This window comes from Sylvia atricapilla, chromosome Z (genome assembly GCF_009819655.1).
Source record: "Sylvia atricapilla isolate bSylAtr1 chromosome Z, bSylAtr1.pri, whole genome shotgun sequence".
Classification (NCBI taxonomy): Eukaryota; Metazoa; Chordata; class Aves; order Passeriformes; family Sylviidae; genus Sylvia; species Sylvia atricapilla.
This window is the reverse complement of record NC_089174.1, coordinates 79,455,621-79,471,897: the sequence shown is the minus strand read 5'-3', so window position 1 is coordinate 79,471,897 and position 16,277 is coordinate 79,455,621. Positions and strand designations below refer to the sequence as shown.

Sequence of the window (16,277 nt, the reverse complement as noted above, 5' to 3'; positions counted from 1 at the left end):
TTGTTTACATGCCTAGCAAAATTTTCTAATAGTTTATAGAACCCTGTTTTAAGAGAAAATATTGTGTAATGAAACAAATAGGACTAAAGATTGCCCAAACCATTCTGCATTGCTGGATAGACAAACATGATTTTTGTTGTGGTTTTAAGGAATTCTTTAATGAATTTGCCTGTGATTAATCTTCTAATGGAAAATTTTAAATTATATGCATGCTGAAATTATGTGAACTGTTGTCTTCAATTGGATTAACTTTTTTAACCAGAAAGGTGCAATGGAAAAGTTGTTTGATTTTCAGGATTTTGAAATAATGTATTTTGGAGATTGTTGATTCAGACAGTTTATATGAGGGAGAATCCAATAAATGGTTGTCTCTAGAAAAAGAAGTCCTCTCAAAGATTTTCCTTAAAGTATGTTGATTTGGGAGAAAAGGCAAATAATTTCTTGCAAACTATTTTCCCTCGTCTTGTGTTGAATTACTGGTGGTGCTGTTTCTGTTGAGCTTTGGGGTTTTTAATTAATACATGGACCAGGCTATTTTTAGGAAAAATGTGCTTATGTTACAGCTTTGGTGTTTCTCTCTATCTACTATTACTACAGAGCTGAACTTACTTTCTATCATTAAACTCATTCACAGAGATATGCAGGTGATGGCATCCTTCATGGAATCCATCTGATTGGTCTTGCTTTACACATGCCTTTGCTAGGTTTTGAGTGCCAAGCTGAAACTTAAAAATACTGTGCAAGAAAATGCAGTTAAACATTCTCTCAAATTTTTTCAGCATTTAGGCAAAAGTTGTTCCTTATCCCTTTCATTATTTATGATACTTTGGCAGTCAAGCTTCATGCTTTTGAAATTGACATTTGTATTGTTAGCTGGAGTCAGTCTTAATATCTTCTCTCTGTCACTGTCTCATTCCTGGCTGACACATTTCCTGCTATTCATGTCTGATCTTCTTTTGAGGTGACAGTCAGAATGTGTAATGATTTTTGTAATGGGCACAACATTCTTTGTAGGCACAAGGATGAGATCACTAGACTCTATTACATTTGTGATCAAAGCAGAATTTGAGGTAAAGTTCAAGAGAGTAGATGGATGTATTTACACAACTCATCTTTTAATGATTTTACGTATAAAATGAACACACTTGGTCAGTTGTGTTGAAAATGTGTGGATCAAGTACCTTCAAATTTTATAGGTAGATTTAGACTAAAGTGGAAGCAAGTCCCATTTTGCAAGTATGTAGGACTTTATGATAGAAACCAGTGAAATGAGACATGACTTTATGAGATGTGTGCTTATGACAAGGTAACCCACCTAGCTGATCAGGAGAAGCCAGTTGATGTGGTCTTTTGGATTTCAGTAAAGTTTGGTACTGTGTCTCACAGTGTCCTGCTGAACAAGATGTCAGCTCTCAGCTGGATAAACACAATCGTGTGATGGGAGAGCAGCTGGCTCATGGGTCAGGCACAAAGGGTGGCAGTGAGTGGGGTGACATCAGAGTGGGGACCTGTCACCAGGGGGCTCCTCAGGGCTCCGCCTTGGGCTCTGTGCTCTTCAACGTCTTCATAAAGGATGGGGAGCAGGACTGGGAGGGATGGGAAGTTCTCACAGACGATACAAACTGGGAGGAGGCGTTGACTCCCTGGCAGGGAGGCCCTGGCTGGGCAGGCAACAGCCGTGTGAAGTTCCAGAGTAAAGGAAAGAGCCGGGCTCTCTGGGAGGGAGCAGCCCTGGATGTACGACAGACTGGGGAATGACAGCTGGAGAGCAGTGCCATGGAAAGGACCTGGGGGTCCTGGTGATGGCAGGATGAACGTGGGTCAGCAGTGCCCTGGCAGCCAGGAGGGCCAAGTGTGTCCTGGGGACATCAGGGACAGCATCTCCAGCCGGGCAGGGGAGGGGATTGTCCTGCCCTGCTCTGCTCTGGGGTGGCCTCACCTCGGGAGCTGGGGGCAGCTCTGGGTGCCACAGGGAGAGAAGGACAGAACTAGAGAGTGTCCAGGGGAGGCAGGAGATGGTGAAGGGCCTTGGGGGAAACCGTGTGAGGAGAGGCTGAGGTCACTTGGTCTGCTCAGCCTGGAGGAGACTGAGGGGAGCCCACTGCAGTCACATCTTCCTCATGAGGGGAAGAGCAGAGGCAGGCACTGATCTTTATCTCTGGTGAGCAGTGACAGGACCCAAGGGAATGGCCCGAAGCTGTGTCAGGGGACATTTGGTTTGGGTATTAGGAAAAGGTTTTTCACCCAGAAGATGGCTGGGTGCTGGAATAGTCTCTCCAGGGAAGTGGTCACTGCACCACGTCTGCCAGGGTTTGAGAAGCGTTTGGAGAATGCTCTCAGGCAAACAGTGTAGTCATTGGGAATGGCCTGTGCAGGGCCAGGAGTTGGATTCAGTGATCCTAATACGTCCCTTCCAACTGAAGATTATTCTGTGATTCTATGTTTTATAGGATGCTTGCTGGTTATAAATTATCTTTTAGTAGATTAAAAGTTAGCATGTAAATTTTGCATGTTTTTTAGCTATGACCAAGTTGGACATTTTAGACAATTGCTAGTACTTGTATTATCAAGTCATTATATGTAATAGAAAGAATGTAAGAGCCATGTATCTTTGTTTTTCAAGACATCTTGAGTTATGAACCAAAAAGAAATACAAAATAGCTACAAACTTACCTTTTCTGATCTTCTTGGTTACAGTTCAGTAAATTAGTTCTGTTTTGACTTTCTCTTCACTGTTAGACATGGAACAGAACTAACATGATTAAAATCACATACAATGTAAACTGAGAAGAGTACTTCTTTGTGTCTAGGGTTTTTTAAATAAACAGTAAAACCTGTGAAAGAAAGACTTTTTAAAGAAATTCTGTAATGATGAACAGCTCGTTCCTCTCTCAGCCTTACGCATTGTTTGCCTAAAGGCTAAGACAGTGTTTGCTTAAAGACTAGGAGCTATAATCTCTTACTTAAGTAGGTTTATCCTTTGGTACACGTACATCCATTTATACTGGGCTATTAATGGCTGTCTGGATTAGTGGCTAATCTGAAAATAGAAGGTCCTTGTTAGTATCAGCAGTCATTATATTGGTGTGTTGTTAATGTGACTATTTTGTGTTCTGTAGAGGCCAAAGTTTGTGCACAGTTAGTTTGCTGTGGGAAAGTGCTAAGCCCTAGAAGGGAATTATGTGGCCACTTTTCAGTGCTTTGTGTTTTCTCAGAGTTTGTCTCTCTATAACATATTTAGCAAATCCAGACCCTGTTTAAAACTGTTTTGATGTAAATTAAATTCTAAAAGTGGATATAGTGCTCTATATTTCTTCGCTTGTAATAAGAGATGACTCTTCTTCTTCTGTGTTATGAAAAAAAACAGTGATCTTGGTAGGAGTGCTCAAGCTAAAAATTACTAAGCTATGAGTCAGAATGTATCAAAGCAGATGACTTTGCTCAGGCTTAGTGTAATTTTGGAGGGAAAACACACCTTCTGTAAATCCTTCAAGATCTGATAAATAAAGTCAAAATATCTTGTTTGTTTGTTTGCAGCTTACTTTGTGGAGTGCACTGATCTTAGATTGGGTGTTGGGAATGCAGTGCCTCTCTGTAGCAGAGAAGGCTTCCACCATAGAGCTGGTTACTGCAGAGATCATGACTTTAAAAGCACTGACTTTTTAAACCACCTTGCTTTATATCTCACTTCAAAATGACTGATCAGTGCTTTCGTAGGTCCATTTCTGGAAGCAACAAATCCATGGTCTTTACTGGTAAGCATATTTTTAAATAGGTTATCAGTGTTATTTTATACCCACTGAGAGTGTTGGAGGAAAATAGTTTTAAATCCTCCTATTTATATATAGGAAAACTTTATCATCCATTCATTGCTTTTAACCTGTGAGGCACATAAATTCTCAGTGGCCAAACTCAAATTAGAGTATTATGGTCTATATTGTAAACTGTGAGGAAGATGGACTAGGGAAGAAAGTTTTATGAAGTTAAACTGGAAGCTACATAAAGCAGTGAAGTATCCAGTGGTTACTAATGGATACTTCTCATAACTGTGTAGTGTTGTCTGTCTGTTCATTTAGAACCTCACTTTCCCTCTAATGATAAATCAAAATCTGAGGAGTGTTTGATAAGTTGTCATATTGAAGAAGTAAAACTTAATGTCTATAAAAGACACTGAATTCCAGAAGGATGAAGGGCACATACTCCTACCAGACTGCCACAGGGCAGCATTTAGGAGTTATGAAACAACATAGAACAGCCGGACAATTCGAGTAGTCCGGGCTCTCTGGGAAGACATTGAGGAATACTATTTCCATGAGTTCATGTAGATAGCTGGTGTGTCATGTGCACAAACTTAAATGCAGAAGTTTTATCTGCATATAAGGAAACAATTTTGACTGTAAGAGTAACCAGGTTCTGCCACGGGTTGCCCAGAGAGGTGATAGCATCTCCCTCCTTGGAAATCTTCAAAGATGCCTAGGTGTGGTCCTGGGCAACCAGTTCCAGGTGACATTGGCAAAATGATGAAGAGGACCTCCCAGCCTCAATAGTTTTGTGATTTTGTTTTGGTTAAAAAGTCATGATCCAGTGCTCAGAAATTATGCTTAATCTCTTGAGCCACTTTTCCTTGCAATAGAGAAAATGTGATTAAATTTATGACAGTTACATTGAAAAAAAGTCAAGGGATGACAAATCCTTGAAGAAACAACTGCTAAGATTCTCACATGCTCCATAACTATACGGTTACCATTTAGCAGCATTATTGGGATACTGGGATATATTGGGATTTTGCTTCTCATCTCATTGCTTCATATTAACTTCTACAAAATCAGGATCATATGGGAGTAGACATGGATTTCTGCATTACTCTGGGGAGTATGAGTGATCTTCCATTTTGTCAAATAGTGCAGTACCTTAGGTTTTCTTTCTGAATATCGTTTTAACTCTTACTCAGATTTTGCTGGCATGAGATCTGCAATTGGTGTTGCATCTTGTGATACAGGGTATAAGGTATCTCAGTATGGAATTCTTGATGGCTTCTGTTAGTACAGTAGAAATGCTCACTATGCCTCTGAAAATAATAGTGTTTATGATATGCAGTGTGTGTTCCTTGTATTCTTTAGTTGTTAGCTGTTGCAGATATTTTACAAGTATTTTACTAAGTTTCTCTAAATTTTAATAATGTTAAAATTTAAACATTAATCTTTTAAGTAGGGAAAATCTGCTAAATATTAATTATCTCAATTATCAACGGAAGGAAGAAGATGGAGTTAGCTTGCAGGAAAAAATGCTAGCTGTATCACACTTTGTTAGTATTAATGTAGTTGATGTGCTCTTATATTGTCTGAATCACATCTATAGTTTGTGGAATTTCTCAAAATTGCATGTGCTTGAGATTTTCTTCCTCTCCTCTCCTTTAACTCTTTGTCAAAAACAGGAGATTCTGGTGTCTGGGGATGAAAAAGAACTTTGCTTTTGTGGAACTCTTGGAACGGTTTGCAGAATGGGACCTGCTGGGCAGTATGGACAGCTGAAGAAGGCATTGGTCTGTCTGGAGAGGGTACTGAGTTTTTTAAACAAGGAGCAAAAACCCAAAAGTTACATTTGCAAGAAGTTATTTCTAAATCGGAAAAAGATTGAAAATTGGTTCTGTGCCAAATGTCATTTCACCAATAATACTGTTCTTTTCTTCCCAGTATCTAGTATTAATTCAATTCATTGTTTATAATTGCTTCACTTATTGTCATAATTAAATACTTATTTATATCTTGACTAAAGCAGAAAATAAATGTATAATAAACATACACACTATTCCTCCCTTTTTTTGCCTTTAGGATTTTTAGAAAGGTTAATCATTTTGATATTTAGTGTTAGTCATCTAAGCACAGTTTTTCTAAAACTCCTTAGGGCTTCTTTTCTGAAGACTTCAGCTATTCTTGCCAATAGTTGCCTTTATAGTCATTTTATTACATCATGTAGTACTCATTATCAAAACTAGTTGCTTTTATCATTTCAGTGTTAAACACCTGGTATACAACATAATCTTGCAGTACCATTCTAGATGTAGATAACTTTCCTAAGTGCTTATTTGACTGTTGGTGTTTTGTTTTTCTGTAGCTAATTCTCTGTTCTGTAGTAACTGCTTTGGAGGAAGTTCCTAGAGCCAGATTTATTTTCTTCTCCAACCTTTACAACTTGCACTGAAGCTCTTGGATTTATAAAATCACTGAACACTTTAAACTTTTGTTTTCAAAAAGTTCTTTGCAAACTGGAATCAAGTTTCAAAGTAGTCCAGATATTTATAAGTGTACAACTTTAAAGAAAGCTTATACTGTTGACAAGTCTTCTGATTTTCCTATGTTATTGGGATTAAGTGTTAACCACTTCAGTTCTGCCTGTTTTCATGGTTAGAGTATCATTCGTTGCGATGAAGATGAAGCCCATGTTGCATCCGTGTATTGCACTGTTTGTGCCACTCACCTGTGTGCAGACTGTTCCCAGCTCACTCATTCTACCCAAGACCCTGGCGAAGCACAGGCGTGTACCCCTTGCTGATAAGCCTCACGAGAAGACGATGTGCTCCCAGCACCAAGTGCATGCCATTGAATTTGTTTGTTTAGAAGAGGGCTGTCAGGCGAGTCCTCTCATGTGTTGTGTCTGCAAAGAATAGGGAAGCATCAAGGTCACAAGGTACTGCTAGTAATTGATTTCTAGTCATGCCATGGGGTGGCTTGCATAATTATTATCCAATTAAAGTGCAAAAGGTTGTCAAGAAAGGAGGATCGATTCTTGATGTGTTCATCCCATTCTTTAATTTTCCCTTCATGTCAAGGTAGTTGCCAAGGTAAAATAAAGAAAAAATTCTAAGAACTCAATGACTTACTAATGACTTACTATGTATGAAGAAGGACAGTCCCTTTATTTGCTGCTTTTCTGAACTTTTCATAACATTGACCCACCAGTTTTAAAAGCTTATTTCGTAGTGCAGGCACTACATACACATCACATCACTGGTGCAATGTAACTATCCTTTTTTGTAATAAATTGGGATTAACAGGCAAGTTTCTGTTTACTTGTTAGTTGCTAGATGTCTGAGTTAGTTTCACCATAATTCACCATATAATTCCTGACTGGATTTTTAAATTGCAAGATGGTTTTAAGTTCTTGTTTGGCTTTACTCTGTTGGTGTAAATATATGCCCCTATACTTGCACATGTATTTGACCTATATAGTAAAATAAAAATATTATGAAGGAAGATTGATTATGATTGATGTTTAATATGTTGCTTTTAATTAATAGCATTCTGTCTTGGAACCAGAAGCAAACCAGATTCGTGCATCCATTTTAGACATGGCTCACTGTATAAGAACTTTCACAGAAGAAATCTCAGATTATTCCAGGAAATTAGTGGAATTGTCAGCATATAGAAGGAGGAGAACAAATAGTTGAAGATGGAGTTGGAATAGCCCATACTGAACATGTATGCTTTTTAAAAATTTTTATTTCCCCCACATGCACAGATTGTTGGCTTTTTTGTTATAACCAGGATAAGGACTTCTTTGAAATATGCGTAGGTTTTATAGGACCTTCACGGTCTTTTATCTAGCAAGTCAATACTGAGGTTAGGTCAGCATACAGATGGGAATTTGTGTGTTACAATGTTTTTAGGCTATATGAAAATATGGAGGCAGTTGGAAAAGTTGTGTAACTGCTAGTGTATAGACTATGTCTCAGGCGGGTATAATACTCTTGAGGTTTTTTTCCCTGGTGATTTTTAGTAAGGTAAAACATACCTTACTAAAATGTGCATGCAAATGAGCTACTTGATTATAGGAATAACTTCTAGAAGTGTTTTGGTATTATGCAGAAAGTCTTATCAGCCCTAACTGAGACTTGAACCATGATGTAGCTAAGCAGATGTGAAATAAATTACCATCTGTAATAAATATTAAAAATCTGCTTCTGGAATCAGCTGGGTGTTCTTCATGTCTTGGATCTCCTTGCTGCAACACTCTAGGTACCAGGAACTGCAGAGAATGCTCGCTCATGTGTCCGAGCCTATTTTTCTGATCTTCATGAAACCCTTTGTCGTCAGGAGGAAAATGGCTCTGTAGTGTTGTTGATGCTCATGTGAGAGAGAAGTGATTTGGCTTAGGCAACAGCAAGAAGACATGACTATTCTCCTGTCACAGGTTTCACAGCTTGCCTTCACTGTGAACAAGACTTTACAACAGGTAGGTTGGCAAGTGAGCTGAACCTATGGCAAAATATGTAGAACTACAAGTTAAGTTTAAACCTACAAAAAATGAGATTAGAACAGTTCATGATATAACATGAAATTTAAGTATCATTGCAAGGGAGTATTGGGCGAAGCTAATCAGTACACAAGTATGGAGTCCTCCATTTGCTGGCAACCCTGTGGCATGACTTTTCTGGAGTACTTTCTGATATTTGTGAGGTTATTGGGAAGGCAAACCAAGACTGAAGCAAAAAAAAAAACCCTGCAGAATTTATTGGAAGGATTTTACAGTTGCAGTACAAGTTTGGATGTTTGAAGCTAGTTGTCATAGGGGGCTGGTAGGAAAATATGTTCTAGGATTAAATTGCTTTAGTAGCAACTTGTAATATAGGTTATTCAGCATGTTAAATGCGTGAAGAAAATGGCTGTGTGAGAGCTTCTTATTGAGTCCCTTATTCATTCAGCTTAATGATAGGAAAAAATAAATAGTATGTGTAGCAAATAGTAAACTGAGTGTGAGAAGCTACTTCATGAATATGTTATTTGTACTTTTTCCAGATTTGTTTTAGAGCTTTTATTTGGTTGCATAGTCAGGTTTAACTGTACAAATGTTCTGATCATGGATGGGTGGATACTAGTACTTTCCTCTTAAGTGTGTTGCTGAAAGTAGTTGCTCAGTTCCATCTGTTTAAATGATATATGAAAAATATAAATACTTCCTTATATAATGTACTATTGTTTCTTGTAATTTATATTACTCCTTGGTGGTCATAAAGAAAGTTTGGGTTTTTTTTAAAAACCTGTGGAACTATTTTAGTATCTGTTAGTCTTAAGGAGAGCTGCTAAAATATTTATATTTGTGTTGCAATTTTAAATAGATTTATTTTGTAAATGTTAATTTCTTGAAGTAGAGTGTTTCTATTCAAGTGCTTTCTTTCTAGCAATCAGGTTTATATTGTATCTGTGGTATGTTTAAGTAAATTACTAAAGGAAAGGCATGCTTTTGTTTTCTTTGTCTGTTTAGGATGACTGCAGAGTAGTGTTGGCCAAACAGGAAATTACAAGATTGCTAGAGACATTACAGAAACAGCAGCAGCAGTTACAGAACTTGCAGATCATGTACAGCTGGATGCTAGCATACCTGTCACTTTTACAAAGGTATTCTAATTTCATGGAAGTACAGCCATCCACTTAATGAAGTCCCAAATCTTAGTGTGAAACAAAGCAAGAATAATATATTACATTATGATGTTGTATTTCTTACAACAAGTGAGGCAATTCATATCAGGTAAGCCACAGTGTCCTTAACACTGATGAGTGCAGTCTGTTATTTGAGCAACAAACCGCTGTGCTATGGTAATTAGGGTGAGAGATGTTCTTTTGAAATGACCATATCAGTAACTTTGTTTGAACATGAGCTGTTTTCTTTTAACTAAATTGGAACATTGGGGGTTCTAGAAACACCTTTCTTTGAAACATATACCTGATTATTTCCTGAAAATTGCCTCACCTATTTTATATGCAATACTACAATTATAACTTTCAGTTTATAATGTTTAATGAACCATATTTCTTATGGTTCATTGAACAGTCATTTGTTTTACAGTTGCTTTGTATTCACTGAGATTTTAACTTAGACATGGTTTCATCTTCTAAGTAGTTTGGGTTTTATTGCTTCAGTATAATTCAGTACCACTTTCTTTAAAAGAGATGAAATTATTCAAAGTTTGATAATGGTACTGCTGTTTGGTGTATTTATATTGTATTATTATTTATGATACTTTCATCATAGGCTAGTAATAGTTTTTGAAACTCAAGGAACAAGAAGTACTTCGATGTATGGGGTTTTTAGTTCTGAGTGGGTGAAAGAGGATCTATGTTGCTGAGACAAAAATGAAAATTTAACTGTAGCTGTGGGAAGCATTTACTGTAGGAAATTAATACTTCATAGGGATTCTATGTCAGTCTTGCTGACTTAAGGAAATTTAATTTCTGCAAATAATCATTTTGTAACCTCAATATATTTGAATTTCCAATGTTAATGCAATGTTTTTACTTCTGCCTGTCTCTCTCCTATTCAGCAGAGACCAGAGCTGGTAGGGCCAAGGAAAACTCTTCTGCAAATGCTCATTATTCCATGAATGAAGTAGTAATCACATTTCACAGATGAAGAATTGCTGAGTCAGAGGGGCATTTTGAATGTCTGTGTTTAGCTTTTAGAGTAATCTATCTGCCTTGGAGAATTTTGATTTTGAATTTTTGAGCATTTGGAAGGAGAACGATAGGAACCAGCTAAGGTGTTACAGGAGGCCTGAAATCGTCTTGGGGGACCCAGAAGACTTGGTTTTCCTTGTAACAATTTGTTTTTTTATGAAGTCTTCTGGAGGTTAATTTCTGAATTTCAAAGGTGATAAAGCAAGTGTAATTTTTCACAAAAACAGTAGCAGCCATGAGAAAATAAGATGAAAGTAAGTCCATCAGTCTCTTACTTGTTTCCTCACATCTGATAAAGTTTAATGTTCTCTTCTTGACAATGTGTTTTAGATTAGGGTTTTTAGATTACTGGCCATTATGCTGATGGCCAGTATTGTGACTTGCAGTGAGGCTTGTTGTCATGAAAGATCTGGACCCTGGCAACAGATACCACGCAGAAGTAAAATCTTCAGATAAAAGACTGTAGACTGTTATTATGTTACTGGAAAATCTCTTATTGGCCATTGATGGAGGAGATGGGAAGACTGATTCATGAATCAGAATTCGATTTTACTCAGGTTTTCCAAGTCATATATACCATTTCAGTAAGGTTAATAATTTCTACTACATAAATTAGGTTTAAAAGATCATACAATCAACTTACGCATTTTACAACATCTTATTGTAGGGGATTGATTGAATCTTTTCCCTTAAGCAGGTATAATCCCGTCTTCTCATAAGCTCAAAGTTCTGTTTGTCCTTGCCACAACATCCTAGTCACCAGACTAGTTATGCTAATTAAGGTCTGTCTTACTCTCTTATGTATTCCCACATCTCCCCCTTCTGTATTAACCAAAACTACTCCTTTAACAGCTTATTCGATCAGTCTCTGCACACACTGAAGCAAGCAAGGTATCATAACTAACATAATTACTATTAAAATTATAACATGCATTCCTATTCTGAGAAAAATCTTTTAGCCAAGCTGTCAAACCCAGCCGCTAAACAAGTTATCTAGCCAAGATCCAGATCTACCTTGAGTTAAACACACTACCCTTCAGCAGCTAATGCTTTTATGGATAGATTCTGAGTGATCAGAAAGATCATAATAAGCATCGTATCTGATCCATCCCATGGTTTTTTGCTTGTTTGTTTGATCTATGTTGTGGAGAGGAAAGATTCCTTTTAGTATATTTCCTTTTTAAAAGATCAGTCAAATATAAGGCACTCAATTGTTTTGTCTGCATTCCAGTTTGCAAATATGGCTATTTTTGGATTTCCTCAGTACTTGCCTCCTGTAGGAGGGAGGTGAGGACCATCCTTTTTTTGTGGCCATGCTATAATTAAAATTTCAATGGCTGTTTACCTGAATTACACCAAAAGGACTCTGTAATATCTCTAGTTTTCACACCCTTTATACTGACACAAAACTCAAAGTTCACAGTTTCTTAGATAGGACAAAAGAACATCAGCTGCAGGCTCTCCTCTTCCTCTCTTCTGTGGACTCGGTGGTGTCGGCTGCCAGTAGAGGTTCTCGGAAAGGCTTCACATTCTTTGCAGGAATCCAGCGAGGTCCTCTTTCTGAGGAGATACAAGCAAAGCCCCTCCCCAAGTGATCAAGGGGTAAAGGCCCAGGATTTACCAGATTCTGGGTCACGGATTAGTACTGGTGTTTTTTTCCTTGCAGGAAAGCGATGTGGATGATGCAAAATGCCTAGTCATGGGGGATTCAAGTTTGTCGTTGAACAGTTTAAGAAATTAAAAATGTATAGGGCTTTGCATAGCCTTTCAGCAGGGCTGTCTCCAGCTCCCCCTTTTTGTTGTATCAGAAGGTGTTTGAGGGTGCCATGGGCACGCTCTAATGGAGTGTCCTGTGGGTGATACCCCATAAGGAGAAAAAATCTGCGACTCTACGGGAAATGTATGCAGGTCCGTTGTCTGTCTTAATCTGTTGGAGGATTCCTAGTGTGGCAAAGGCAGCAGTGAAGTTACGACAGACATCCTTCACTGTCTCTCCTGTGTGAGCTGAGGCAACAGAGCACCTGAATATGTGTCAATGGAAGCATGCACAAATTCAAGTGGCCGAATTCAGGAAAGTGTGTTACATCTGTTGTTGCCAACTCTGTAGGCTTTGTAAACCTCTGGGTTTGACTCTGTGTTACATTAGGAAGGGTGCAATGCTGAACATGTCAGAACATGTGGGCGATGATACTAGAGGCCTGAGCTGGAGTTAAATCAAAAAAGTCATACTAGGCTCCACGCGTTCTGATGGAAAAAGGCATGACTCAGCCAGCTTGCTCTATTTTGTTTGGTAAACATGCTGCACTGATAATGCTAGCAAGTCTGCTTGGCATTACCTTCAGTGAGATTACCTGGGAGGTTGGAATGTGACCGAATATGCATAATAAAGTAAGGAGCCATCCTCTTGTCTAACAGAGTAACCAGCAGTTTGAACCAGGAAAAAGAGTGTAATTTTTAACATTTTTCAAAGCAGCATTCTCTGCTCTTTGAACAATACTGAAACATATGCGGAGTCAGGAACCAGATTAAAGGTGTACTGAAACTTCTGAAACAGTGACCACAGCAGGTGATTCCACTATTTGTGGAAGACCCTTCAACAACAGCAATATCAGATTGCCAGGTTCCAGTTTCCGAATCTTTCCATACAATCACTGATTTATGGGTTTTCCCAGAACTGTCTGTGAATATTGTAATAGCTCACAAGGAAGTCCTCACTTCTCTTTGGCTTAGGGAGTAAGTTAAAAGAAGAACTTAACAATTTGTGTTTAGGTGGATGGATAGATATCTGTCCTGGGTAATCTGCTAAAGCAATTTGCAATTTTTCAGAATTCTGTAGCAACCAATTCAAATAAAACATAGTGAGAGGCAGAAAGATACAGTCAAAATCTTTCCCAGCCAAGGAGGTCAGCCTTTGACGAGCCTTGATAATCAATATGACCATAAGTTCATCCTGCATGGAAATAGTCTGGGGCATGTTATTAGGCAAAAGACCCATTTGATGATTAGTAAAGGGTCTACTTTTTCTGAGGTCCCACTGAATATTACAGCATGGGGTTGCTTGCTGGGGTCAGAATGATTAACCACAATGGTAATTCAGGGGCCCAACGGGCTGGTTGTCTCTGAGAGATGGCATAAGCCACTTTCTGAAGCGCAGTCTGTGCTTCTTTGTTTAAATGCCTAGGTGATAAAAGGTTGGGCTCTTCCCCCAAGAGGGCAAACAACTGGCTCTAAATCTGCATTTGGAAATCCCAAGCAGGGACGAACCAAATTTATCATTCCCTGCAGTTTCTGAGCATCATGTAAAGTTTTGATTTCAGTTGAAATTTGCAAGGGTTGTGCCAAAATAGAATGCATGCTTATTCATCAGCCCCAAATATTTCCAGGGAGATGTGTTTTGAACCTTTTCAGAAGCAATGGTCAGGCCGCTGATGTAACAGCCTGGCAGACCGCTCGCATTGCTTCCTCCACACGAACCACAGTTTCTGCAGAGATGAGGATATCATCCATAATGATACAACAGAGCATCAGGCATTTTTTCCCGTACTGGACTCAGAATTTTTGCCACATACCATTGGCATATGGTCGGGCTGTCTCGCAATCCTTGAGGCGTACTAACCAATGATATCGATCAAGTGGTGCCTGATATTAATGCTTGGCACAGAAAAGCTAAATTTGGGTGCATCATCTGGATGCAGTGAAATATCAAAAAGCAATCCTTTAAATCAATCACTATTAGATGCCCAATTTCTAGGGATCATAGAAGGAGAAGGGAGCCCTGGTTGTAGGGGGCCCCATTCCCTCAATTGCCGCATTATTTTCCCTCAAGTCATGCAACAGCCCTCCACCCCTCAGACTGCTTTTTAATTACAAACACAGGTGAATTCCAGACTATTAGATGGATTATGTGTCCTTTTTTAGCTGTTCTTGTACAGTTCCTGTAATACGCACAGTTTTTCTAATGACACGGGCCATTGATACTACCAAACTGGATCAGAGGTTTTCCAAGTCAGTTGGGGGTGTTGCGCGCAGCAATGACCCTTAGGGCAAAATTGACTGCATAAAAATTCCCCACTGTGATAAAAACTCTCTCCCCCCACAAGACCAGCTGCGCAGAGACCACAAAAGGTTTGACAGTAGCTACTGTCAAGCTCAGATCCTCTAATTTGACACCAGGTGTTGGCTCTGACTAGCTTTGGACTGTTCCCACCATCCCCTGAAAGGACTTGGGGGACCGGCATTAGTGGCAATCATTAGGCCATTGACTTCGAGAGATAAGACTAATGTCTGCGCTGGTATCAGTAAGTCCGGTTTCAAATTAACTCCTTGCCTTTTAGAGACACTTTGCATTGGCATGTGGGAACTGAGAAGTGATACGTTCTGTCAGGAAAAATCTGTGGTACCCCTGTGGAACCAAACCCACCTCCCCTCGGTTTAATCTATCGGGAGTGTGGACAAGGGGGCTGCTGGGAAAGTATAAGCTGAGCAATTTTGCTGCCTGCGGGGATCACACGGGGGCTGTGGGGTCCAAGCCATAATTTTATTTCCCCACCTGTATCAGGAGTCCATGAGTCCTGGCAAAACAACTAGACCTGTTATTGAGGTAGAAGATCTACCTAAGAGCAAAGCATGGTAGCCCTGCGGCAAAGGACCACCAGTTCCCGTGAGGAGACAAATACAGAGCTGTTGGTTAACGTTACTGTGTTACTGGTGATATGTCCAACCCGGTGCTTCCTGGAGTGGCTGCCCCTAGTTCTGCGATGCTCTGAGTGGCGGGGGCTGGGCTGGCTCGAAACTGAAGGTTGGTTCTGGCAGCTGTGTCCTGGGGAGGATGTGGAACTAGTGTCTTCACGCATCGCCATCCCGCACTGCGAGATGAGTTTCCCTGCAAAGGCTGCCGATTTTTGTGAAATTCAGAGCGACAGGAATTAAGCAAAGTGAGGACCCTTCTGCAGCGAGAGCATACTTCGGTTGTCTTTGCTTTTTGTTGCCTTTCGGCAGTCTTTTTTAATGTGCCCGGGCTCCCCGCAGCCGAAACAAACCGACTGCTTTCCAGGCAATATTTTAAAGCGGCAAAGGCATCAGCTATATCTTGCCCCACGGCTTGGTAAGTAACTGCTGTTGTGTGCTGCAATGTCCCCAGGCGATTGCAAGCCTCAATCATTTGTAGCAATGTGGGCTCTGGTTCTGGGGGCCGGTGTTTCAAAAGGCATTTGCAATCCTCATTAGCATTTTCAACAGAAAGTTTAGTAGTACAACTTCTCTGGCTTGATCATTATCAATTTGTCTTTCCAGAGTTTGTTTCAGTCTGTCCACAAACTGCATATAGGGTTCTTGTGGAGCTTGCTTAATATTTATGAAGGACTGTTGCGGGGCTTTGGCATCAGGCACTTTGAGAAATGCGTACCTGGCCCCCCTCAGTGATTCCCTCCAGGTTTTCCCTCGGTAAGGCAGCCTGCCATTAGGATCGGGTATGCACCCCCTCGCCAGCCAATTGGTCAATAGTTAAGGCAGCCAGGGCTTGGGTTGCATGCCCTGCATATGTTAAAATTAAGTTTTCCCGTCTTTTTTTCCATTGTGCCATGAATATTGCATATTGTGTTGGGGTGAGCAAAGGTTTGCCCAAGAATTTAACATCATGAGGAGCATCAGGTGGGTAGTGAAGGTTGCTCTTAGTAAATTACTGAAGTAAGGGGATCCCAAACCATATTCTGTCGCTGTACGGCACAGTTCCTTAATTTCTGACTGGCCTAAGGGCTCCCATCGCGGATTCCCTCCCGCGGGCGATTTGCAGGGGGGCTACAAAGATTTCTGCCGCAGTTTCAAAAT

At 39.7% G+C, this 16,277-nt stretch overlaps 1 protein-coding gene across 1 annotated transcript in view; it reads left to right on the top strand.

Moving 5' to 3' along the window:
* TRIM23 (tripartite motif containing 23) overlaps positions 1–16,277 on the top strand; it is a 28,811-nt gene that overhangs the window by 3,298 nt on the left and 9,236 nt on the right. Inside the window, 11 exon segments of the mRNA XM_066339779.1 lie at positions 5,435–5,564; positions 6,411–6,513; positions 6,515–6,662; positions 6,665–6,687; positions 7,298–7,413; positions 7,415–7,478; positions 8,016–8,099; positions 8,102–8,138; positions 8,141–8,232; positions 9,262–9,334; positions 9,337–9,395. Coding sequence (XP_066195876.1) covers positions 5,435–5,564; positions 6,411–6,513; positions 6,515–6,662; positions 6,665–6,687; positions 7,298–7,413; positions 7,415–7,478; positions 8,016–8,099; positions 8,102–8,138; positions 8,141–8,232; positions 9,262–9,334; positions 9,337–9,395 — 929 coding nt within the window.